At 37.1% G+C, this 27,374-nt stretch overlaps 1 protein-coding gene across 1 annotated transcript in view; it reads left to right on the top strand.

Moving 5' to 3' along the window:
* Positions 1-10,466: 10,466 nt before the first annotated feature.
* The window catches only part of LOC754650 (QWRF motif-containing protein 4), a 40,295-nt gene continuing 23,387 nt past the window's right edge, over positions 10,467-27,374 (top strand). Inside the window, exons 1-6 of the mRNA XM_030985377.1 lie at positions 10,467-10,587; positions 13,799-13,893; positions 14,464-14,608; positions 15,346-15,466; positions 19,186-19,355; positions 24,239-24,420. Coding sequence (XP_030841237.1) covers positions 10,526-10,587; positions 13,799-13,893; positions 14,464-14,608; positions 15,346-15,466; positions 19,186-19,355; positions 24,239-24,420 — 775 coding nt within the window. The 5' untranslated portion in view covers positions 10,467-10,525. The remainder of the gene's footprint in view (positions 10,588-13,798; positions 13,894-14,463; positions 14,609-15,345; positions 15,467-19,185; positions 19,356-24,238; positions 24,421-27,374) is intronic.

Here is a 27,374-nt window from a genome sequence, read left to right on the forward strand (position 1 = left end):
TCATCCGGCCCAGGCTCTTTTAGTTGTAATGTAAAACTCCTACATGTAAAAGCAACTTCTCATAAATGCAGGATCGACTCCATGCAACGCTTTTTCCACGATTCACAAACGATTTATCCTCATGATAAAAATCCTTCTTTTTTACACTCCAAATGGATCCTCGTTGTAGACGTACCTTGCAAAACTATTGTTTAATTACACGGTTTTTCGCTTCTTATGCCTTTCAATTGACAAAAATATTTTTCTGTCTACACATGGTCTTTATGCACTAGTTTTTGCACTCAAGTTGACTTAACCATGTAGATACTTTGTACCAAGTATTCCACCCGCATGCACACGTACAATGGAAGTGGCATGTCAACCGAGAGTCGGCACAGGAAGTTAGTTCACATATATTTTATCATTATCAAGGTCCAAGGGTGAGACCTGCCCTTGTGGGAAAACCCCAAGTACAAGTATTTCAACACTCAAACAATCACCCTCTTCCTCCTTTCTGTGTTATTACCATATTTCAAAACATCATTACAGGGATAGAGGTCTTTAAATTGGCAATATACTAATATAGTCATATCAGTTACATGTAGGATGGGATCAGGTGCTCGATAGGTCATTAATTGCTCAATAAAGAGCTATAATCGAAAGAAACTGAAATAAACAATGCTCTCTGTAGACTCTGTAAAGAAAATATCAAAGCTTTGACCTTTGATCGGTAAGGAAGGAGTAGTAGCACAAGCGAATACTAGGCAATCTTCCGTGCCAAACTCCATTCATCCGTAAAACGGGAAGTCTTGCAGACCTCGTGTCTTGTATTAATAAAATTAATTATTCATTTCGATTTCCCCTTGCTTTCCTCTCACCTCCGATCATTTGATAATTCCCCCACTGATTGTTAATTATATGACATGTATTCTCTTATCATCATCTACGATCGAATGTTGACTTTCTATCTTTCTTTCTATCTTTTCTTCACTGCTTTACCCACATCCTCTGCCTACCTACCTTTGTTTTCTTCAACTCTCTCGCTCTGTTGGCATACTCATCGTACAAAACGTATTTCAATTACCTTATTCAACTTTAGCTGTTATGAGTATAGTTTACTGAAACTGACTATGATTATGATTATTTCTTTTTTGTAAATTGATTCTCTGTAAACTTCAATTTCAACTTATGAACAAGGAACAGTAACAGGAACCACATATATATTATGAGGCAACACTTTTAGGCAAGGAAAAAGTACAAGTGCTACAATAATCATAAAAACTATTGTGAAATTTGATTACATTTATCTATTACAGCCTCTATTCATTGTCAACATTGTTTACCCCCTTGGCACTTTTGGTTGTATCTATAGAATGTACATTACACAATGCAAGCATGACTTGTTGAACTTCAAATTATTATTCAAACACTGACTTGGAGACTCGAGGCTCTAATATTGACTATGTGGTACATTTGTACGTCTAAGGCAATAAACAATCGAGACATCTAGATTTTAATCTGGCCCCTTTTTCATAAACTTTTTTTTTTAAATGCTAATGTTTTATGACCAATTACCTCACAGCCAATCAGATGCCATGATTTCAGTAGCTTTTAAAATTGTAACTTGAAAAGTTGATAACAAAGTATATGAAACTGGAAGCAGTTACATGTATATCACAATTTATGTGTATCATCATTGAGCTCAATGTGTCAATGTTTTATTAGCTCAGTTCAGCAACAGGCCAATTTTTCGTAGACATGAGACAGCTCTAGTCTTCTGCCCCAATAGCTGTACAATTTCTATAGGGTTTATACTGTGTTTTATTCCAACAATAAGAGATGTACTTTACCTTTTAAGTTGATTAGTCGTATGACCGTTAAGATATGACGCAGAAACAGCATTAACAAAGATGCTGCAGATTTCATTTTTGCGTGTAAATGAATGGTAACCACAACAAGGGTCGTACACATATTTACTTAGCTCGATGTCATAAGATAAAGAAATATGAAGCATATTACAATCACATTATCATTTTTTTTTTAAATGCCAACTTACCATTTCATATCTGATTGAGGATTTAGGTTATTCTATGATAAGGGATAGATCTAAAATATAATATAAAATTCACCTGCAAAAATCTCAAATGAACTTACTGATGTTTTCAAGTCCATCCCTGGAGTTCAGACACGATTCCGACGTCGTTCGCTGGAGGGGTTGTAGATGAAGACTCGTCGGGAAGTTGATGCTGATCATCGACTCTCTGCCTGTTTTCCAAGCCATAAGAGTGTTGCCGTGGTAACCCCTCTATCCGATAAAACTCTTTCTGGTTTGAAACCTTCCGTTCTGGTGCCAGTGGCAATGATGATGCAGACCCTAGCCAGCTGACGCTAGTTGCTACATCCCTGTAATCATTACAATTCGTTTGAATTTGATCAATTGCCTGTAAAATGTGTAACTAAAGCAATCATGTCATAATACAATATCAATTTCCTGCATTAGAAATGTTATAGTAAAAAAAATAATAGTATTTGCTTTATCATCAATAACAATCACTTACTAGTACTAAAAGTATATAATGATAATTACATTGCTTGCTAATTAAAAATGGTAAATAAATCACAATTGTAAGCTTAAAAAGCATAAATGATAAGTTGACTCAGTGATCCAAAGATACTGTTGTCGTTGTCAATTGATCATGACATTTTAACAAGTCATGACAGTGTACTGTAATCAGGCAAACTATTTTCCATTCAATTTGCTGTTAACATTTATGAAAGAGAGCAAAAGTGATGATTCATTTCATTTTTCGTTTTTCATTTCAATTATTTTCATATTTCTCATGTTACATATACATTTCAAAATAAAGTACAAGTTGTTTTGTGTGTGATAAAATAACAATCAATAATACATAATAAATAATATAAAGATAAGTGGTCAATAAAGAGTACTCATTTAACTGAGAGAAATATGATGAGACCTACATGAAATATCTATATTTCATGAACAATTATATATATGGTGTATACATAAGATTTAAAACGATACCTTTTTATTTCTTTATTGAAATCCCATCCATGAGCTATCCTTCACAAAGAAATGCGGTTCACGACTGGAAATGAGCATTTTAACTGCAAAAGAAAAAAAAGTCTCGATTAAACTCTTGATATAGGTACATTTGTTACTGCATGCAGACAAAGCCACCATATACATGTATAGCAAATTCAATCAGTACATAAATCATAATTTGCATTGTTTTTTTTCATTGATTGATTCCTTTCCAGACAACAAAGAAATGCTGTTTCCATGCCTTTTATTTCGAACAATACTATTGAAACTCAGAATATGGCATGACCTTTTCATCAACCAGAGCGAGTAACTTTTGTACATGCAAGTCCAAAGTACAACTGTACGCTATTATAGTCTCAACTGAAGGAAAGTATATCGTGTTATCAGACTCAAGACAAATAAAGAAGATGAGAGAGGAATAAAAAATACTGATTTGAGAAGTGGCATCATAATTCATAATCATAACAAACAAAAGACTAAGTTATTAATACAGCTGGAAAAGACCCAAGACATATTCCATAATTCAGACAAAATCAAAAGAAAGAATATTGATCACATTTAAAACTCAAATATATGTTTGGAAATCGCTCAAGTTCGTATTTGATCAGGGAAAACATTACTTTTCACCTGTTTCAATATTTACGCTTTGTCTACACAAAAGGGTGATTCTACGCTTGACTGAACTGATTGAAAAAATGTGTTTGTCTGTTTGTTTTAAAAGTATATTTCTACATTGTTCTGAGGGTACATTATCATTTGTACACATCAATGATCAATGACCCGCTTCTAATAATGACCAAAATTGAGCTTATCAAGTCTTTACTCAGCACAAAACGTATGACTCTGTGGTACAAGGTTCTGAAAATCAGATTACCTTCTAGGCCTATTTTTTGCAATGTGTTTTGAAAATTCCTAACGGTCAATATAATTCCTCATACACGGACGGTAGAGGAAATTACCAGTTCTAATATTTTAAGAGGAGTTTTTTTTGTTGGTACTAAACTACTATCTCTTGTTTACCATAGGATTTACATAATTTTATATTTTCAGTCTGCAAAAGGGACAGACTATCTTTAAATGTTGTAAAATCCTTTTTTACTCCACTACATGAAGTATAGATTTATGATCATTATTACTTCCATCTTTATTTATTCATCTAATATTATCTTTCTTAATATTGTCGCACTATTAATTGATTAGTCTTGCGAGGGCAAGAATCAAACTGGACTATCTTTCATCTGAAACATGAGCTTGTAAAAGGAAGAATGAACATAAATAGATTACACTTATGATTATTCTCTCAGTATCAGGGCTAAACAAAACAAATTCATATTACATCAGAGTTATACAGTATGACATTTATGACTTTACTTTTGTCTGGATTACATTTAATCGTAGACAAAGTAAAACATACTTGTCATGTAAATGGATACAAGTAAAACCACACCGCCTCCTTAGTCCTTAGACAATTAAATTTGCCCTTGGAATTTTATGATTATCCAATTGTCTTTACTCTTTTCTTACCAAATCACACCACTGACAAGCAAAATTTAGAAAAAATGTGCCAGTAGCCCAGTACATGTACATGACAAGTGAAGTAAAATAAACCTTCTGTGAGTAGACTATGATGAATTTGGGCAATGCAAAACTTTTAAAAGCCCCCCCCCCCCTCCCCCCTCCTCCTCCTCCTCCTCCTAGTTCTTCCTGTTTTTGACTTAGTTTCTTCTTCTTCTTCTTCTTCTTCTTCTTCTTCTTCTTCTTCTCCTTCTCCTTCTCCTCCTCCTCCTCCTCCTCCTCCCCTTCTACTTCTTCCGTTTTTGACTTAGTTTCTTCTTCCTCCTCCTCTTCTTCTTCTTCTTCTTCTCCTCCTCTTCTTCTTCTTCTTCTTCTTCTCCTCCTCCTCCTCCTCCTTCTTCCTGCTTTTTACTTTGTTTCCTCTTCTTCTTCTTCTTCTTCTTCTTCTTCTTCTTCTTCTTCTCCTCCTTCTTCTTCTTCTTCTTGTTCTTGTTCTCCTCCTCCTCCTCCTTCTACTTCTTCCTGCTTTTTACTTTGTTTCTTCTTCTTCCTCTTCTTCTTCTTCTACTCCAATGAGGAAAAGGCCTATACACTAAAAACCACACCACACACAAGTAAGGGATCGAAATACCTACTACACAGAACTGTATGGAATTGGAAACAGCCATAAACAAATAACTCTCACAACAACGGTCCGAGCAGCTACAATCACCCGAGCCGAGCGGGCTGCGGCCGTGTGTGCAAGCACTTGCACTTCTGACGTCCAGTTTTAGAGACTTTTGCATAGATCTAGGCCTACTGCTGTCGAAAAATCAGGTGGTTGACCTTTAAATTTCCTCTTTAAAGTCAAACAAATGTTAGCGATGCTCAGATTAAATGATACGTAGTTATCGGGTCGCACACACAGATTACACGCTATAATGCTCGATAAGCTACCAAAACTAGTCTGCGCAATGAAACTAGAATACTAAAACTTGAGTCTCTTTTAATTTTTAAAATAACTTTACACATAATCAAAGAGGGTACACGAAAAAAAAAAATTACAAGATATTAAAGAGTACTATATTTAAGTAGATAAGATATATTTTATTGGAAAATTCAGTCACTATAACAAAGCAAATGGCAATTCGAATTTAAATCAGGTCTGAATATTATATACTAACTAAGTAAATAGGGAATCCCGTTCTATTAGGCTTCTAGACAAGACAGTGCGCTACGAGCTCAGTATGCATGATATAGGAACACCACTAAACTTTTTGGAGGGAAAAAGGGGGGTACCCCGGGGGGGGGGGGGGGGGTACCTACAAAAGGAAACCTCAAAGCGAAAATATGCAATTGTTTAACATTGTTATATACCCCTACAACATCGTGATTAAGATATCAAGGATTATTTCAATATCTGTTTTGTGTTTACAAGTTCCAAGATACAGTTGGGTGTGATGGTCTGACTTTGCGAGGGAGCGAATTAAGCGAGCAAACAAAAAAGATTTGTGAGGTCACATTACGACCGATAAGATATCATAAAGACCAACAACAAAAGATCCTGATTGAGTATTAAGCACAATCTCATCATGAAAGCCTGAAAACCCTTTAATTAGTTACAAAATTACATCAAAGTAAAATAGTCATATTTTATGTAAAAGAGGCACTTTATGGGTACTTGAAAAAAGGGGCAATCATGTGCTGGAGGTTCTCGCCCTATCTGTTCAAAAACTCATTATCCCTATATATTTTAATCAACTTTCAGAGTCATCACCAATGAGCCTTCATCAATCCTCTCCCAAGACTCTCTAACTTGTCTTTTATAAGGAAACACCTTTGGATTCTTCATTAAAACTCATCATTATCTAATAATGCAACAGTAGAAATTATAATACTATAGGGATTAAAATAGACCTGTATTCTTTAAATCATGTTCTGGAGGTTTTCATATAGCAAACAAAGCCTGCCATAAGCGGTACCCGTTGATTCCCCATGGTCCCCTTTTTCTCATCTTAATTGAGAGCTGATTTGATGAGATAACCACCTGTCAGTGACCAAGCAGGGAGGTCTAATCCCTCCTTGCCAAACTAGTGCGGACAGGCTTTAAATTGAATATTCCTCAAGAGTAACAAATAAATTAATACAACAAAAGGGATTCCAAAAGAGAGGACCCCAAAAGATACATTATTAGACACGTCTTGTCTAAAAACAAATTGCGATTAGTACCAGCCTTCAATGAATTCAAAGGTGGCGCCCACAAATACAAAAGCAACCACTCATCCTTATTGCAGGAGCCACGAACCACAAAGAAGCCCCAGAATGCACATTCGCAATCACGCAATCATGTACTGCGAACGCGCATCCGGAGGCCTCCCGCCTATCTGCCAAAAAAGAGACAAAAACTCAAAAACTCATTAACCCTCAGGCGCGTATACAGGGGGGGGGGGGGGGGGGGGGGGGGGGGGGTTGGGGGGTTAAACCCACCCCTTTAGTATTTTTCTGTGTGTAAACTCCCCCCCCCCCCATAACCCCCTTAAACCCCCCCCCCTTTTTGGATTTTTAAAAAAAAAAATTCTATTTATTAAAAAAAAAAATTCCCATGGCTGACCTAAAAAAGCTGACCTTACCCCCCCCCCCCCCCAAACGGAGCAAAATGTCAAATTTTCAAATTTCGAGACCAAGAAAAAAAAAAGTGTCCTCGAATTCTTAGTTGAAATGCAGCATTTACTTGTTCACCCCCTTCTTCAAAATAAACCTTGCATCATTATGGGAGATTTCAACGTTGATTTGTTAAAATGTAATGATAATCAGTTCTCTCATTATTTTCTGGATACCTTACTTTCATATTCTTTTGTTCCATTAATTTAAAACCCACGCGGTTATCCACTCATTCGTGTACTCTCATCGATAATATATTTGTAAATGTTGATCATTTACAAACTGAATCTGGCATCATACTGTCTGACATATCAGATCATTGTCCAGTTTATTGCAAAATTCAAAGTTTATTTAATCTTGCTGAATCACCTCCCCCGTCAAAAATAGTAAGGAAATTTACAGCCTCCAAAATTGATAAATTAAAGGGAAAGTCGGGATCGATTGATTGGGCAGAAATTTTGGCTCATACTGATGTAAATGTGTCTTACAACAATTTTATCCACGTTCTAAAAATAGCTCTTGACGAATGTATTCCTCTAGAGAGATGCAAATTTTCTTGTTATAGACATGAACCACGTAATCCTTGGGTCTCTAAATCTTTATTAAGATCAATTAATAGGAAAAATAACTTGTATTATAAATTTCGTGCGAATCCCAAACCTAAACTTCGTGAAAAATATGTTAAATATAAAAACACATTGACAAAGATTATGCGATTAGAGAAACGGAGATATTATTGTGCCCAGTTTGAAAAAAAAAAAGAAATCCAACATAAAGGAAACATGGGGAGTTATTAATAAGGCATTGAACAAAAAAAGTGGGAAAAAAGCATAAAACAAATCCGAGAGGATAATAAAACCATCAACGATGAAGAATCTATTGCTAATCACTTTAATGATTACTTCTCAAACATTGGACCCAATCTTGCCAAGAAAATTCCTGTTGTCGAAAAACCCTTTCATTCTTTTTTGAAGAACAAAAATCAGAATTCTATATTTTTTAGTCCAACCAACTCATCTGAAATTCTAAAACTTGTTAATAATTTCAAAGAAAAAAGAAGTGCGGGTCATGATGAAGTCAGTAACTTTTTATTGAAAAATATTATACACGAAATAGTTGTTCCCTATCTTTCCACGTCTCAGGGTGCGGTTCCCGATGCCATGAAACTTGCAAAAGTTGTTCCGATTTTTAAAAAGGGTGACCCCTTAGATTCGTGTAATTACAGGCCCATATCTCTCCTGTCTTCCATCTATAAAGTGTTAGAAAAACTTAACTATGATCGCACAGTAGCTTTTTTAGTGAGTAATAATATATTCTCCGATTCACAGTTTGGCTTCAGACAAAAACATTCGACTGTTCATGCTATTTTACATTTCATTAATCATGTTACTTCTGCAATCGATGATCACTCTCATACCCATGGGATGTTTCTGGACCTCTCCAAGGCCTTTGACACAATCGACCATCAAATTCTACTATACAAACTTTCACACTATGGTATACGTGGAAGGGCCTTGGAGTGGTTCGAAAGCTACCTCAAGGGTAGGAAACAATACGTATCCATAAATGGAACAGACTCGACCTTTCAACAGTTAATTTGTAGAGTGCCACAAGGATCCCTTCTGGGGCCAATTATATTTATATTGTATATGAATGACTTTCAAAACTCATCCAATGTTTATATTATTCGCTGATGATTCTTCTGTGTTTTTCTCACACAAAAACCCCAATACACTACTTGAAACCGTAAATCTTGAAATGAAACTTGTTGAAGAGTGGATTTGTGCCAACAAACTTTCCTTGAACTTAAATAAAAATCAATGTATGCTCTTCAGCAGCTCTATTTCGGGGATTGCCTGGCAACGTTTACATCAATGAAACGATTATAAACTTAGTTGATTCGTCAAAATTCCTTGGTTTTATCATTGACAATAAACTTTCTTGGAAAGAACACAACTTAAATTTAAGTAAAACTCTATCAAGGAACATTGGGATAATCAATAAATTAAAAATGTCTTTTCCTAAGCATATTTTGAAAAGTTTGTACTCGACGCTTAACTTGCCTTATCTTAACTATGGCATACTTGCATGGGGAAATTTGTTTAATTACCAGTTGGACAAATTATTGATACTTCAAAAATGCGTCATACGAATAATCTGCCACACTAATAGTTTATTTTTAGAAAATAAAATATTAAAAGTTCATGACCTGTATAATTTCTTTTTAGGCTGTTTTATGTTTCGATTAAATTTTAACGAACTTCCTCATGCCATCACTTCGATATTCCAAAAGAATCGACAACTTCATAATTATCCAACCTGACAGTCTTCCTTTTTTCACTTACACAAACTGAGAACTTTACTAAAACAAAAAACTTTGATTTATACTGGTCCTGTGTACTGGAACTCCTTAGACATTTCGCTCAAACAGCTGCCAAGTTTAATTACTTTTGAATATCATTTGAAACATAAACTTCTACTCCAGTATGAAAATGAGTAAGGTCATCATGATAGAGACCATCGGTAATATCAACACTTGTTGGCTGGCTGCACCACACACCCGTTTTTGTTCTTTTATTTTGTTTTTTGTTTTATATATTATGTGACAAATGTATTATGTAAAGGGAACCTTAATTACAATCATTATGCTTCCAAGGTTTCCTCCTCATTACTACAGATAATTGTTAGCATCATATGTATTTAATGACTTGCCATTACATTGTTTTTATTACTGTTGTATCAATCGAATATTATGTACATGTTTTGTTACCTTGTATATGCCTTACTTTGTAAATTCTTTTCATATGCAGTTAATTTGGAAATAAAACCTAAATAAAATAATACTACAGGGATTAAAAATAGACCTGTATTCATTTAATCATGTACTGGAGGTTTCCCGCCCTATCTGTTCAACAATACTAAATCGAATTTCTAAACTTCAGAGTCATCACCGTGAGAGCCCTCCCTATCCTCTCCAAGGCTCTTTAACTTGTCTATTATAAAAAAAAAAAACCTTTAAATTCTTCATTGAACACTCCTCGATTAACCAAAGCTTTACACTAGGGATTCCAAAAGAGAGGACCCCGACTAATACATTAACATACCTGTATTGTCTAAGACAAATATACCATTGCAACCAATGACAGACCTCAATGCATTTAAGACAATGACCCATCCCTCACTGCATTAAAAAAAAAAATAGTTCTGTCACCCCCTTATTTATTGATTGATTGTTTTTGGTTGAGCGCCCTCTATCACCACATCGTCAGCGGGAAATTTGTTGACATTTCTGAATTCTGTGTTCTCCGATCCAACATCTAAATCATGGATGCGTCAAAGCGATCTCTCTACGAACCAGCACCGCTTTACAGTGAAAAGGAAACAAGGTAGATTCCTTTTTAAGATGATCTTTTATTTTACCGATTGCATTTTATGAATACTTGTTAAAATCCACTTTTTGAATTTGATAGTCAAGTCCCACACGTTCATTTCTGCGTAGGCTAGCTAAACTGTAACTCCGGGAAGCTCCAACACCGGCGCCGCAGGCGTCGGAGCTTCGGGTGGTTTCCTTGGTTTCTCTTGGGGGCTAGTAAAACAGCCGATTGGGTGATATTATCGTTAAATCTGCAAAGGGAGTACTTACAATTTTTACATCATAGGGTGCACGACTCCTCAGGGCTCAACTCCAATCACTTGAATGTATAATTTGAAGAAGTCTTCGATGGGAAAAAAAGGTTAATTCGAGGTACTACACCAACGATTCTTCCATGTCGCAGCGTTGATTCAAAATAGCGATGAGAAGGTACGCATGTGTGGCAGTGGCGAAGAAAATATGAATATTCAGGCTATCGAGCGCCGATCGCTCGAAATCGCTGAATATGCACGACTCGAATAAACAGAGCCCTTCTCAACCTCGTGCATATTCAGCGATTTCGAGCGATCGGCGCTCGATAGCCTGAATATTCATATTTTCTTCGCCACTGCCGCGCATGCGTACCTTCTCATCGCTATTTTGAATCAACGCTGCGACATGGAAGAATCGTTGGTGTAGTACCCCGAATTAACCTTTTTTTCCCATCGAAGACTTCTTCAAATTATACATTCAAGTGATTGGAGTTGAGCCCTGAGGAGTCGTGCACCCTATGATGTAAAAATTGTAAGTACTCCCTTTGCAGATTTAACGATAATATCACCCAATCGGCTGTTTTACTAGCCCCCAAGAGAAACCAAGGAAACCACCCGAAGCTCCGACGCCTGCGGCGCCGGTGTTGGAGCTTCCCGGAGTTAGCTAAACTGTAACTCCAGGAAGGAAGCTCCACTCCAACAAAGCATAGTGAGTCATAACTCCGGGAAGCTCCAACACCGGCGCGCAGCGTCGGAGCTTCGGTCAAACTGTCGTGGTGGCTTCGAAAAAAAAAAATGGGGCGACGTTATCGTTAAAATCTGCAAAGGGAGTAGAGTCTAGACCTACTTAGTACTTACAATTTTTACATCATAGGGTGCACGACTTCTCAGGGCATAACAATGATCACTTGAATTCATAATTTGAAGAAGTCTTCGATGGGAAAAAATGGTTTTTCAGAGCACTACCCAAACGACTATTCCATGTTGCAGCGTCGATTCAAAATGGCGAAGAGACTGTACGCATGCTCGGCAGAGCCGCAGAAAGTATGAATATTCATGCTATCGAGTGCCGATCGCTCGAAATTGCTGAATATGCACGACTCGAACAAACAGAGTCCTTCTCAACCTCGTGCATATTCAGCGATTTCGAGCGATCGGCACTCGATAGCATGAATATTCATACTTTCTGCGGCTCTGCCGCGCATGCGTACAGTCTCTTCGCCATTTTGAATCGACGCTGCAACATGGAATAGTCGTTTGGGTAGTGCTCTGAAAAACCCTTTTTTTCCATCGAAGACTTCTTCAAATTATGAATTCAAGTGATCATTGTTATGCCCTGAGAAGTCGTGCACCCTATGATGTAAAAATTGTAAGTACTCCCTTTGCAGATTTTAACGATAACGTCGCCCCATTTTTTTTTTTCGAAGCCACCACGACAGTTTGACCGAAGCTCCGACGCTGTGCGCGCCGGTGTTGGAGCTTCCCGGAGTTAAGTGAGTCAATGCTAATGCGTATTGGGAAGCTCCAACACCGGCGCCGCAGGCGTTGGAGCTTCAGTTGGCGGATCCTGGGGTTAGTAACACAGCCAATTAGGCGATATTATCGTTAAATCTGCAAAGACTTCATAATCATAGACCGTCACCTGACCTAGGGCTAGGTTGCATGATTTCTCAGCTCAGGGCATGGAAGACCACTTGAAATTATAATTTGAAGAAGTCTTTGATGGGAAAAAAAGGGTTTCTACACCAACGATTCTTCCAAGTTCCATGTTGCAGCGTTGATTCAAAATGGCGAAGAGAAGGTACGCATGCGCGGCAGTGGCGCAGCAAATATGAATATTCATGCTATCAAGCGCCGATCGTTCAAAATTGCTGAATATGCACGAGGTTGCGAAGGGCCGAGGGACCGCTCTGTTTGTTCGATTTGCATTACAAAAACGCTGACCTATCAGGAGAGAGTTGTGATGTTGGTTCGGCCGCAAAGGCAAATACATGCGGTATACACTAAAAAATTACCTGTTTTTTTAATTGCCAACCTGATATTGTCTTTACAACAATAGTGTTTAGTGTAAAAAGGTGCATGCAGGCAGTTCCCCAAATTCTGTGCGTGTCCCTTTTTAATTTTACATTAAACTTATCGCTATTATTGTAAAATCAGAATTTCAGGTTTCTTTAGATAAATATATATTTTTATTCTTAGTCCTTACCTCTTTTTGTTCTTGTACTGTAAAAGAGCTGCACTAGACAATGTGGCTAATCCGCGATACGTGGGATACCAAGAAGGTCTTGTTTAGGGCACAGGCATTCTTGGTGATCCAAACTTGATCTGTTGAATCATAAGATAATTAGAAAGGGAAAATAATTGTAAAAATGTGTGATCCACCAAATAAGATTCTTGAATATTTAGAATCATTTTCATCTCATATGGAGACACTGCAATGAATCAAGTGAAGACATTCTTGCATGTTACTGAATCGCTGACAAACAATATTTCAGTGAAAGTCAGTGATATCTAGTAATACGTAGGTACCAAATTCTTGTTCACCTATATTTGGTTTCAGATGATCATGCAGCAGCAGCCTTCCCTGTTGATGAACGATGCTATGTGTATTCAGTATTGTTAGTTTGTTTGTGAGCAGAAAACTTCAGACCTTTGTTTCTTGCATGTAAGAACAATTCAAAAGGAAAATTCTAGAAGTAAATTATCAAAATACTCTCCAATTTTAAAAATCAAACACTGTCTCTCACTTTCTTTCAGTGATGTACCTACATGTACTTCTAGATATATATTTGTCTATCTCATCCCCTTCCTCCCTCTACCTCTCCCTCTGGCTATCTGTCTGTCTCTTTTTCTTTCTTTCTCTGTCTCTCTCTCCTTCTCTCTCTCTCCTTCTCTCTCTCTCTCTCCTCTCTCTCTCTCTTTCTCCCTCCCTCCCTCCCTCTCTCTCTCTTTCCTTCTATCTCTCTATTATAGGAGACCACTGGCCCAGGGACGTCTCACAAATGATACTGTTCTCCCAGAGAGTCTGACAGTGTATGCCTCGCCCTCAGTACTTGCTTCAGACCCAGGTAGAATGAAAGTAAATTATATTATGGTGAAGCAGCAGAGAAAGATTTTAGTACTGTCTAAAACTAGAATCTGATCTGAGCTCGTTCATATATTTGTCAAAATAAAAAATGTAATTTGTGATAAATGTACATCAATGTTTAGGTAATTATTGTACTATTGTATTGTATTCAAGCAATTGTAGCAGTTATCAAATACACTATCAAACTTAGTGATGTTCATGTGTATGTAACTGTTAGAATTTATATTAATTTTTTTTTGCTTGAAAGATATTTTGGACACTATTAATGATCCAGCATTTGCTCTTTCAACGATTGTTCCAGGCTTTACTTTGTCAAAGGTTTAAGCTTTGTAGGATAAGGTTGCAATTTGGTTGTAGGGTTAGGGTTACGTTTAGTATTGGGACCAGGGCCGAAGTTAAGAATTCAGTTAGTCTAGGAATTAGATGTGGAACAATTGTCACAGGAGCATACATGTGTCACACAACCAATCCTGAAACCTCTCATTTTATCAAATATTTTATTCTACTTCAAATCTACAGTTACTACAATGTTAATTATTTGAAATCACAGACACAGTTGCAAGAATATCCCACAATGCTTCTTCAGGATTTGGTGAAAGTGCGATGACCCCAGCTCGTCACTCCATGGCTAGTCTCAACCTCAGCCACCGCACCCCATCTTTATCAAGTGATATCTCCACATCACTGTCGAGGAGGTAGGGGGATCAGTTCTATAGCATACGTGTTAATGTACCATTTAGGGTTATATATAGATGTCCTGTTATTATATATACAGGTATGTATATATATAAATATATATATATATATATATATATATATATTGAAATCTGTATAAGGACCGCTCCAGCAAAAAATGAAAAGTGGTCTTTATAAGGAGGTGGTCTTTATCAACATGTTCCTACTTCCTACAGTACAAATTTCAATAAAAAAAACATATTTAAGGGAAACAAAATCTGTGGTCTTTATTGACACATGGTCGCTAAGGCAGGTTTGACTGTATATGTATATTTTTAATTTTCCATATATTTATGTGCCTTACTAAAAAAACAGATTATAGCTTTAACTTTGAGTACCGGTAAACAAGGTCCAGAGCAAATGACATTTGTATTGTGCCACAGTTGGATCCCATAGATCAGTGGTTTTTAATCTGGGGTCAGGATTTGGGGGGGGGGGGGGGCATTGTGATTTTTTTTTTGATTTTTTTTTTTGGGGGGGGGGGGGGTCATAAGTGGAATATGAAACACATTTGAATGTAACTTTCGAAGTAGTATAACACAAGCGAGAAAAAATTAATAAAATTTTGTCAATAGTCCTCTCAGCCTTATCTTTTGAATGGAACTTATTCCGTATGAATTGAAACTTGTTCATTGCTCGTCACCAATTTTTGTTCTACTCATCCTTCACTATCCAACCATCTTCCTCATCTAACCAGTTCACCCACTCATCATCGCTATGCAGTAGACAGGAGTTACTCCCCTCCGAGGTCTCCTTCCAAGCCCTCTCCATCTGACTTCCTGGAATTATCGGACTCGGACAGAGAGTATCGTCATACGGTAAGGCCATTAGTGAAGTAGGTGGAAATACATATTGTACCTTATTCATAAGTTGGACCATATTCTATGACAAATAAGTGATATCAATTTGACGTTTATGGCCTGGTTTCACTTGAACAGTAAAGATATTAAAGCCATAATCTATAATGATGAACAGTAAATGATAATTGAATGATATATATAGTGATGTACTATAATGATAAACTCATAATTAATGATATACATATATATGATGATAAATTACAGTTTGTATATATATGCATATCTTATAAACCTTTAACAACTGCAATAAAAGTAGGTCTTTCTAAACTATATCGGTACCTATAAAATGGTTGGAGGTGTCTCAAATAATGCCTGCATAGCTTCTCCTGTATTGACTTTGCATTGAAAGAGTGAAATTATTGGGTCACAAAAATAAGCTTGTCTAAGAAAATTGCTCACTGAGTAATCCTGACGAGACATCGATAATTGACGGAGGAGGCTCGTTAGCTTTGATAATTGAGTTGGAACCTACAACAATTTCCAATACCTTTTCCTCACAAACAGCAGGGGAGCCATTCGGTGACACTAGTTATTGTTATGGTTATTGTTCAGGAGGGACCCGCCCCTAATGCACTTAGATCTAGTCTTCAACTCCTGATATGTTTACAACTGATATATATATTTTATGTGTTAACCCTTTCACAACAATCTTCCCACATTCATATATTCATATCTATATTTATTTCATTTCCAACAGAAAGGTAAACAAAGATATTACATTTGATTTCATACATAATTCATTTTTCAAGAAACTATACAAATAAACTTTGCAGTTTGCACATAATAAAATTATTACAAGAATTTCTTAATTTCTGAGGAAATGGGGGGGGGGGGGGGATCCACTAAAAAGCAGTGCTTGTAGGTTGTGGATCCCCCAGAAAAAAATAAAAATACAAATGTTTCAAATTTTGCCTACGAAGACTTAGAAAACACAAGACAATATTTCAAAACAACATACAATTTACAAACACGAAACAAACAAGGAGAAGTAAAACAGATAAGAAGGAAAGGGGAAAAGGGGAAGAAAGAAGAAGAAGAAGAAGAAGAAGAAGAAGAAGAAGAAGAAGAAGGACATTACGTGGTTTGGCTCAATAACTTTTGATTCAGAGCCCTTAGAATATACCAGATGTATGAGAAGAAAGGCAAACAAAGTTCTGCACATGCTGCATCCACTGTGTTTCATGGCTATCTTGTGATTGATGTCAGGGATTTTAAAGATAAAAATATGCTTTAAAATCCTTAAATTGGCAACACATTGAGAAATTCATGATTGTTTTTCAATCAAAATTGGCAACTTTTCAACAAGATTCCTGCCCATTTACATTGTTTTCAGAGGCATTACATTTTATCAGAACAATGTAGCAATACAAGAAAAATACTAAGGTTGCCAATTTGAAGGACAACTATGATCAATTAAGCCCTAAAAATAAATCCTGTCCTGAAAGAGTTTTAATAGATTAGAAGTATATCATGGGATTAATAATCACTCAGTGTACCCTTCACTGAGGAATGCAATTAGGATGCAGTGCCTCTAGTGACATGTATCAGTCTTTAGACAGACTTAATTAGCTACCAAATATTTAAAAACAGTTAATGAGGAAGGAGTATTGGTTAATTAATTGGCTCTCAATCCCAGGGTTCATAATAAATTTAGTAAATTTTAGAAGTTTCTTCAGTTTAATCATTTTCTTGCTCAGCAAGTCAGTGGTCGTGAATCCGTTTTAAAGCGACCAGGTTTTAAAGCGACCAGTTTTCATAGATGGCCCACAAGATATAATCGTATTTAAAGAAATAATCTTTAAGTGTAAATCATAAGAACCTTTTAGTTTAGACAGTCACTCTGTTCATCACGTCAAGATACTTCAGTTAGTCTTTGGTCAATGATATCTTCAATCGGGAGCAATGTTGTACATGTTGTAGTTGACTCTCATATAAGAAGGTCATGGGTTTGACCCTTGATCGGTGCTTACGTCCTTGGACAAGACTCACATTTGTCCCTCTTGACACAAATGTGTTAAGTGATTACCATGTAGTGATGGGGGTAATATTGTGATATGAGAGGGATAGTTGTTTTAATAGGCTTTTACTGGCATTGTTCGTTTCTTTACGGGAATGGCTAAAATCATAACTCCAATTTCGACCAATCAGATGGCTAGATTTCTAAAGAGAGGTATATTAAGGCTCCTGTAATTACAATGTAGTAAAATACAAGGGCATCAGGAAAAGCAGTGTTAATAATTATGAGGCTTCCCTCGGAAAAACAACAGAAGACCAACTTTGAAAGTGGTTGTTGTACAACACGCATAGTGGAAGGTTAAAGCCCCACTGCATTACTTAAAGCTACTTGCGCCCTCTATATAGCAAACAATGCCTAATTGGTGCCTGTTGGTCCCCCATGATTCCCTTTTTCTTATGTTAATTGAGAGCTGATTTGATGAGATAACCACCTGTCAGTGACCAGCAGGGTGGTCTAATCCCGCCTGGCCAAACTATTGCAGACGGGCTTTAAATGATTACGCAGGGGGTCAATTTTGGAGGTGTGAATTCCGCATCTGTCTGTAACTTAGCGTTCATCATTCAGTCCTCTGAAAAGTCACCCGGCCTCACAGGGCCCTCTGTTGAACTTCCTGAAACTGTCAAGGTCAGAGTGTGAAACTGTCAATCACTTGGTAGGGTGAAGACGTCCGGGTGCATCATGATTGACAGCTCGAGGGGGATGGGCCCAAAACTTCCTCGATCACTGACTCATGATGGGGTTCGAGAGGGTGGATGTTATGTCAGCAAGAATGGTTGAATAAGGGTCGGTTACACGAAGGGAGCGTACTAATAGTGGAAGTGGAAACAATTATGTCATGCAGTTGAGGTCAATCTTAAAGTGATATTGATACAAGCAGAACCAAAACAGGGGGTGTTTCATAAAGCTGTTCGTAAAGTCATGCGTAACTTTACGAACGACTTGTATATGAAAAGCCAAATGGGATGCTCAATCATTATTAAATACATCAACTAAATTTGAACTGTGCAGATGTAGATTAACATTCTTATGATAACAAACATTTTTAATGCAAAGTTTATTTTTTGCCATAATTTATTTGAGGTTATTGAAAATATCAAAAAAAAACTTTGGGCATCCTATCTGGCACTTCATATACAAGTCGTTCGTAAAGTCATGCATAACTTTACGAACAACTTTATGAAACACCCCCTGGAGAGTGTTTCATCAAGACTAAGAACGACTTTAAGTTGAACTTAATTATAGCAGGCCGTTCATGCCACTAGTTCCTCTAATCATTCCTCGCATTGGTTTCTCAAGGGACGTACAAATCATGGTCACATTATTGAAGGACAAAATATTATTATCTAAAGATCCAATTGAGAGACCAGTGGTGAGAGCAACTAGTGTCATAAATAGCCTGCCGTAGTTAAGTCCAACTTAAAGTTGATCTTAGTCTTTGTGAAACACCCCCCAGGATCGATTGCATTAGGTTTTGGATGTAACCCTAAGTGTACCCAGGGAGGAACATGCCTGGAGCCAGCAGCTTGTGCATTCTCAATGTGTCCAGTTTTATGTATACCGAACTAGAAAGGAAAAGTAAATGTGAAATCACTCTGAAACCGCCAATGTAACTCATGTAATAAAGAAAAGATTTTTTGCATTTATTGAAAATAAATTACAGCCTCCAACCAGGCACCATCGTGCATCGCCAGGGTCTCCTGTTCTTCTGGTCGATGCCAGCGGTCATCGTTATGGAGAGGGTCAGGCGGAGGTCGAGGTCAGGACGGCCAGTATGTCATCCCCAGCAAAGGTCATCTGCCACACCCTGTCCAGCTTGGACAATGACATCAGGTAAGGTCAAGCAAAGCTGAGATTCACATTCTTAACACCTGAGTTCTGTGCTCTTTTGTTATTTTTGTTGTTGGAGAGGGTGTTCGGATTGAATTTTCAGAGTCTATACATTAGTCCATGTTAAAATGTTCAAACATTTGGGGTTCGGAGTTAGATTAGCTCCTGTCGGTGTTTGTTGGTTTCTCGTCCAATTTACATTAAAATTGTGAAAATATATTATATTTCACTTTTTGTTCTGTAGCCAAACAATGTAAACACTCATAATAACATGTGCAGAAATTATGATATTTTTTTTCAAGTATAAACTAGTCCAATCCATGTGCATACAATAGATTAGTCCTCTTGCATAAAAGTTTACGTTTTTAAACCAAATCTATAAAAAAATGGATGTCCCAAAGACGCATTCCTCACTAGTTAAAAATCAAATTAAATGATAATATAGAGAAAAAAATCCTTGCCAAGATATTAACTTTCCAGTTCCTCAATTATGTGTCAATGCAATTTTCCCCAAACTTAATTGGTCAGTATATTTTACCTAATTTTATTTTATTGCATTCATTTTGAGCCCGTTAATATCAGGGTCAAATCGCCCTTTAAACCTGTTTAACACGGTCGCTTAATATTTCCCAGGTACTGGATATATTCAAAACATGGAATCATTTGGTTTTGGGGCTTTACAATAATCCATGCACTTTAAGTGCATTGATTATTGGTAATACCAAGTAGATACTTGATACTTGTTTTGGCTATGCTTGTATCAAAGCGTTACATAGACTGTCAGTTTGGTATTAAGTGTGAAGTTATGTTTGAATGCCAAATGCCCTGCCTAAAGTGTGTTGATCTTCTTAAACTACCTGTAAACTACTCTATCCATATATTCATGTACCTTTTGTGAGTGTCGCTTTCAGGGTTTAAACTTTATGAAGTATCTTTTTACAAGAAAATGGCAGCTATGTCTAAACCCAGGATTAGAGTGATTTGCGAACTTGTTTTTATTTTCTTGTATTGGTACAAATGGGTGGTAGAGCAAGAGAGAGTGAGAGAGAGAGAGAGAGAGAGAGAGAGAAGAGAGAGAGAGAGAGAGGAAGCTAATAGGCAAACTGCCAATTTCCAAACTAATGAAATACATGTGCTGTAAGTCTGTAGGCCGGGCAGCATGTGCGACATAGCTTGTCTTATGCTGGAAATCAATATTCAATATTGTCCTGAAAATGTTGTCAAATCTTCTTTTTCAACATGGGACTTACATGTTTATGTATCCCTGGATGTTCTAATTTTATTGATTTTTGCGGCAGCGAAATCTGCCCCTCTCCGGCTGTAAGACCAGCATAATAAGTTGGGGAGGTTTAATAATAATTTAAAAACAAATGAAGAAGATCCTGCTGTATGGATGGACCTCCATAAATCACTCTACTTCTTCTACTTCTACGACGATACTCAGCAGGATCCATAAGTCAGGATGTAGTGCTGAGGAATAAACTATCTAGTTCTTGGTCTAGATGCTTGGTGGAAGCGCTCCCTTGAAGCCCTCCAGTGAAGTAGCGCCCTCCAGTGCAGATGTCAAAATCTTAACTTGTGTCTATAGCGCAGTAACCTTAAATATTATTTTAACCCGTTGACTTCTGCGTTGTCAAAATCCGAAAGGCTTAATAACAGGGATCACCAGGTTCATGTAGGCTATAGGCTGATAACCCCAGGAGGAAAAGGGCTATAAATGGAGCTTTACTTGATTAATAATGTAACAACTTTGTGGTCTTTCTGAATGTTATGTTAATTAATTTTTGTTTTGTTTCCCTGTAAAAATCTCACTGGAACATACAACGGAACTTTGCATAAAGACCACCTGCCTATAAAGACCAACTTTCTTGTCTCCTTTAAAGCCCCTCTGCACTAGTTTGGCCAGGAGGGATTAGACCTCCCTGCATGGTCACTGACAGGTGGTTATCTCATCCAATTAGCTCTCAATTATTAAACATAAGAAAAAGGGGACCATATGGGGGACTAATGGTCACCAATTAGGCATTGTTTGCTATATAGAGGGCGCAAGTAGCTATAAGTAGTGTAGTGGGGCTTTAAGCAGTACAGGATTCAATCTATTTGTAATTGTAGGAACAGGGGATCTGTTGGGAGGGGTAGGGGGGGGGTAATTTTCCCACTGGCCCCTGTTAATGTTCAGTCGTGCTTACATACAGCTAGGTTGACATACTATTCAAGGTTGTGGGAACAGAGCTGATTTTGCTCCAGTTTCAAATGAACTTAGTCATGTGTCACCTTGAAGTCATCAAACAAAAATTGATCTTGAATCTGAAGGGCAATTTCCTGCATAGGATTTCCCTCGTGCTATAACCATGGACCTATTACGGATGGACATTCAACGTGATGCTTTCTTTGATCCAATGATAGTTGCCGCCTTCTGATTATGTGCATCTTAATGGGAACATTCAGCTGTTTTAACAATAACGACTGCGTAAGCATTTTCGGTCATTGACAAAGGAGCAGTTTCCCTCTCTTGGGTTTTGTTTGGATGGTGTGCTCTGTAAGAGTGTGTCTTAAATGATAGCATCCCCAATGGGGGAGCAGCAAAGTTGAAAAGCAGACGATTTGGGTGATATGAAATGTATTATTACTGATTCTCAAACTTTCGCACACACCTATGACCTTATAAAACAATTAGAAGGCCATGATCTGTATCAGCCCTGTGTGTTGTAACTCTGGAATATTATGAGGAAATAGGGGGAAACAGGATTTTAAATCACAACCAAAAAATCAAAAAATAACCTCTATCTGGTAATATCAACATGTTTTTCAAAATAAAATACATGTACAGTACACGGAACAACAATTTCCGATTATAAGCCAGAACCGCACATTGATTTTCCATGATTTAGGCGAGAAATTATCTTCTGCGCATGTAGATTAACATGTGTAAAATCACTGATTCTTGATTCTGTCCCGGCTTTTTTGCCGGCGACCATGATGAGACCAAATTGAAGAAACATGTACAGAATGTTATTGAGACGACATTGACGGAGACAATCACTATGAATTTGTTAAGAAAACGATGAATGTCCATCTGTAATACGTCCATGCTATAACCCACTCCCATCAATGGGCTCAATGAATTAAAGGCAAGCAGAAAGTAGATTCTTATAGAATTATGAAATGAATTTTAAGCTGAATTTTCATGACCACAAATTAATGGTTTACTAAATATTTTTGGTAGAAAATGTGAAATGGCCCAAAAATTTGAAAAATTGTAAAGACAATAAGAAATCTATGTATAGTTAGTAGTCAAACTCATGTGTACATTACATGTATTATTTGCACAAGTTCAGTATGTGCAAACAAGAGAAGTGACTGATAATTGCATTGCTAGCAATTTACAGTATATGTGTTTTTAAAAGCATTTTAAGATAGACGATCTACACACATCCTGTTTATTTTCCTTTTGAAAATGTACCCCTGTATATGATACTAAATAATGATAATTAGGATTGTAATAATCAACACTTTTATATTATTTACAGTATTACAAATTATACATAATATTGAAATACCAAAAGGTTGAAATTTGGATGATATTTATCTGCCTAAGCATGACATTGAAAAGGAATAAGTCAAGATGTGACACATTGTTTCTGAAACCTGACCTAATTGTTGCTTGGAATGTACATACCCTAGTAAAATAAAAGAAAAAACATAGAGAACAAACAACACATAAGATGTTTTTTTACTATGTTCATCTACGGATATATTTTTTAGATTTTTCATTTTTCCATAAGAATATAGAAGTAAAGTCCAACTTAGAGATAAGTTCAACTTTGGATCTTTGTGAAACACCCCCCAGACCTAACTGTGCCTAGGAACTACGCTTCAAACTATCCACTTTAATCTCCAATTGAAGATGTCAAATTAAATAGATGATCATCCTGAATAGTGTAAAGCAAGAAACATATCAGATAAGATTAATGCTCTTCTTCATTAACCTGACCATAAGGACTAACATGACAGGTTGATTCTGAAGCCTGACCTAATTGTGTGCCCCCAGGAATGTACGTACCCTTCAATGTAATCCAAGTGTTTCCTGTTGCCTTCATCACCTGCAGAACGTTTGACGTAGACAGCATTGAATGAATGCACTCCAAAGTGCTCCGTGAATGCTAAGTGTTCTTTAAGACTAACAAGATGTATAGAGCAATGGTATACACAAATATGGGGTATAGTCATGTGCAAGAACAAGTCAGTGCCTATATTGCCTTTTAGGAAGACATTAATCCCCAAATAGCGACTAGCCCTTGAATGAATGTCCTGAAGTTGTAGGTTCCTAAGTTTCTTGCTTACAAATGTCTTCTTAGCCCTGTAGTGAAATAATCAAAAAGCGATCAATCGGACAATGAATCAGCTATCCAACTGAGAACTCAAATCCTCTTCATTCGCTGTTCGTGTATCGTCCTCGTCGTGTGACAAATTAAAATGAAATGAGAGGTTGTCCACTTTCAGGGTACAGCACGTATGGAAAGTCAAACTTTCATAACTCGTTTGCGTCAAATGACTTTGCAGTTTTCAGGCTTGTCGGAGATGGCTTGGTTTCCACTCCAGAGATATGCACCCAGTTCCAAGAATTCAAGCAAAGATACCGCTTAAGTTGTAAGAAATATGAATAACTATTGCTGGGCTTTGTAAAGCAAGCTCGTTAGTCCAGAGTATGTGGAGAACTATGTGCAACTGTATATCTTTGTTGTTGAAGTATTCAGCATCGTAGGAATTCTTTGTTTGGTGTACGCATGTGTGTGGGTTAGATATTTGTGTGTGTGATCTTGTGTGTATATTATGAAATAAAAAACATCCTGCCCTGCCAAGTCCAATATATCCTTACCCCACAGAAACGCGGGATACACAGAGGAAGCGGCCAGGGTACATATCGACTCGGTTCCCTCGGTAACCATCCTCGCTGACGCAGATTCCGGAGAAGGGGCTTCCGTGGAGCTCGACCAGCACACGCAGCGCGGACTCCCAGGGCAGAGCCCCGAATCAACCGTCCTCTCGCGGGAATCATCCATGGCTTGTAAGTTTATTTTCGTTTTTGTAATAAGTTGCCTTTCCCCTCAATTTTCCCGGTAGCCCCCTACCCGTTGCCTGCCAGGGACTTCCGGTTGGAAACTTGGCGAGGCTAAATATAGGAGCGCTGTGATGTAATTCAGACTCAGTCATCATGAAATACAATACAATCATGTATTATCTGAAACGCTCATATGTTTTCTAGGAATTCCATATGTATGCCTCGATCTGCTAACTATTCCCAAGACTACATGTAGCGAAACTGCCAGTTTGGACACCTAGAAGAATCTTCTAGAATTGAAGGATGGAATTTCTGTGTTCGTGAACAAGCAAACGCAAGGTCATATTTGTTGTCATAAAATAGTTGTTAAAACTCCAAGCTTGGAACCAAGGCCCTATTGAAAATTAAATCTTTGTTTACACACTGATTGAAAGATACATAATGGATCATTTAATGATTCTTTAATGATTTTCAAATTAGATAAAGAGTTAAAAACCAACCAATCGATCTATGACATGATGCATACATGTAAATAATACATAACGAATAGGATAGGATTGACTTCCACCTACCCCTACAGCTACTATTATCAATGCTGCTGCTGCTACTTTTACTACTGCTACCATTACTTCTACTACTACTGTTACTGGTACTACTTTTATATGCTATATTTACTTCTACTACTATTTTATAAGAATATTTTTGTTTTACAATGTCCTCCATGCAATATTATAGTATACTTCATCTTTTGAATCATCAACACTGTTTTTGTTTTTGTTATTTACGCGTGTATGTTGTTGGGTGCCTTGAGCATCCCTTAGTAATTCTGTTATTATTAGTGCTGCTATTTAGGGTCCATTTGGCAAATGTTATCAATCGAGAGGTCATATTCATCACTCACTTCAGAAGACCACCTAGATACAATGTTATGGTTCATGAAACTTTGTGGTAGGTCTACGGATTCACACCATCATGCAACATGTTTAATCATGTTTAAGAATCTGATTGGCTCCAGGCATGACATCACACACCAATCTCCACCCCCCCCCCCCCTATTGACCCACTTCTTGATACTTCTACCCTTTACAGCTCTCTTCATAAGCCTATTTATATCCATCATTTCTAAAGGCTATCCCAGGTCTTGTGCCTTAGTATGCTTTAGCCTGTCTTCATCAGCTCGAGTTTGCCAAATAACACGCTATTTTCAGACTCGAGATATTATCCCAAAGCTCGAAATTGCGTTTTCACCAGACCGATATGCTCATCTCACACTAGCTCGGAAGGGCCCAAAAAGCCGGATATTTTGGAAACACCAAGATTAGCGGGATATTTGGTTGAGAAAATATCCCGCTAATTGCAGATAAAGACGCAAATTAACTGGTTAATTTGCAATCGGGATAGTTAAAATAGCGGGTTATTTGGCAAACTTGAGCTGATGAAGACGGGCCTAATGTGGTAGGTCTCCAGAAACACATGTTAGAACAGAATAATTGACTGCAGATGTGATATAGCATGCAGCTTTCTGACATGACCTGCTTATTGGTGCCTTTACCCTTTACATTCATATAACTATAGATATAAAAAGTATGGTAAATCCAGAAACTGTTGTCACATGAAGCTTTTGCAATTATCATTTTTCCTTTTTTTTTTTACCCATATACATTTCCTGTACTTTACTTGCATTTTGATTAGTTTTCCTGAAAATTTGAGTAATATTTTATCATTTCGGTATTAAAAAACTTCATAGTACAAAAACAATTCTTACTTACTTACTACATAGTCTCCCTTTACCAAAAAACTTCTAGATGATTCTTTCATAATCCCAGTGCATGACCAGACTTGAGAAAATTTGTTATAGGTCCGAGGATTTACGTCATCTAACAATCTTGTAGAAAAATCTTGCAAAATAGGCATGACATCACAAGCAATTCTCGGAGTCTGGTCGGGAATTTTTCATCACTGTAATGAATTCCCCCATGACTCCTGATACTATCTGTTTCCTCTTGTCCCATCTATTTATATTCATGTTGTCCTTGAGGTCAAAAGATTTCGGTGACCGTGGACCTCACTACTAGTTATGTGTACACGTTTTAGCATCAGTATGGACAGTATTGGATGTACATGCATGCTTGAAGGAAGGAAATAAATTAATAAACCTACAGATTAGCTATTAATCTAAAGAAAGTGCCTTTAATAATATAAAAATGTCTTGCTGGTAATAAGTATTTTGGACATTAAATCCACTAACAGCTAATATGCTAACAGATTTGAAGTGCACAAAAAGAAGAAAATAATTTTACAAATGGATACAATATCAACAGAGACACAAAGATTTGGATGCTAACAGAAAATGAATCACAAATCCAAACCACTGTGACTCATAATTATAGGATATAATAATATTAAAGATGGCTAGAATGAGTACTTCTTCTATGCCAGACAGCGAAATTTCCTATAACTGTGGCATATAATTTATATGTATGTCAATAAGTGCGAGAAAGAGAGAGAGAGAGAGAGAGAGAGAGAGAAAAAGAAAGAGATAGAAATAGAGATAGAGAGAGAAAGAGAAAGATAAAGAGATAGAGAATGGTGGGGGGGGGGCAGAGGCTAACACAGAAAAAACCTTCAAAAAATAGGAGGGCTAGAGATAAAGTGATTGAGATCTGTTTTGGGGGTGTCAAAGTTAAATTCATATTGAAATGTATTCTATCTGTATCATGGTATTTACAAATGACAGAAGGGACTGTCCCCATAGCACAATGTACATATTAAAGCAATATGATTTGTCAATGGGAACTCACTAGCTTACTTGCAGTGATCAATGGTTGAAGTAGACATCCACTGGCCTTGGTCATGTCCATTTTGAGAAATGTTCAAGGGAGCCATTGTCTGAACAAACCACATCTTTACCAAGTTTCTTTGAAGGTTTGTCACTTTGTCATAGTTGAGAACATAGGCCT

The sequence above is a fragment of the Strongylocentrotus purpuratus genome, unplaced genomic scaffold (genome assembly GCF_000002235.5).
Source record: "Strongylocentrotus purpuratus isolate Spur 01 unplaced genomic scaffold, Spur_5.0 spur5_scaffold_15, whole genome shotgun sequence".
Taxonomy (NCBI): domain Eukaryota; kingdom Metazoa; phylum Echinodermata; class Echinoidea; order Camarodonta; family Strongylocentrotidae; genus Strongylocentrotus; species Strongylocentrotus purpuratus.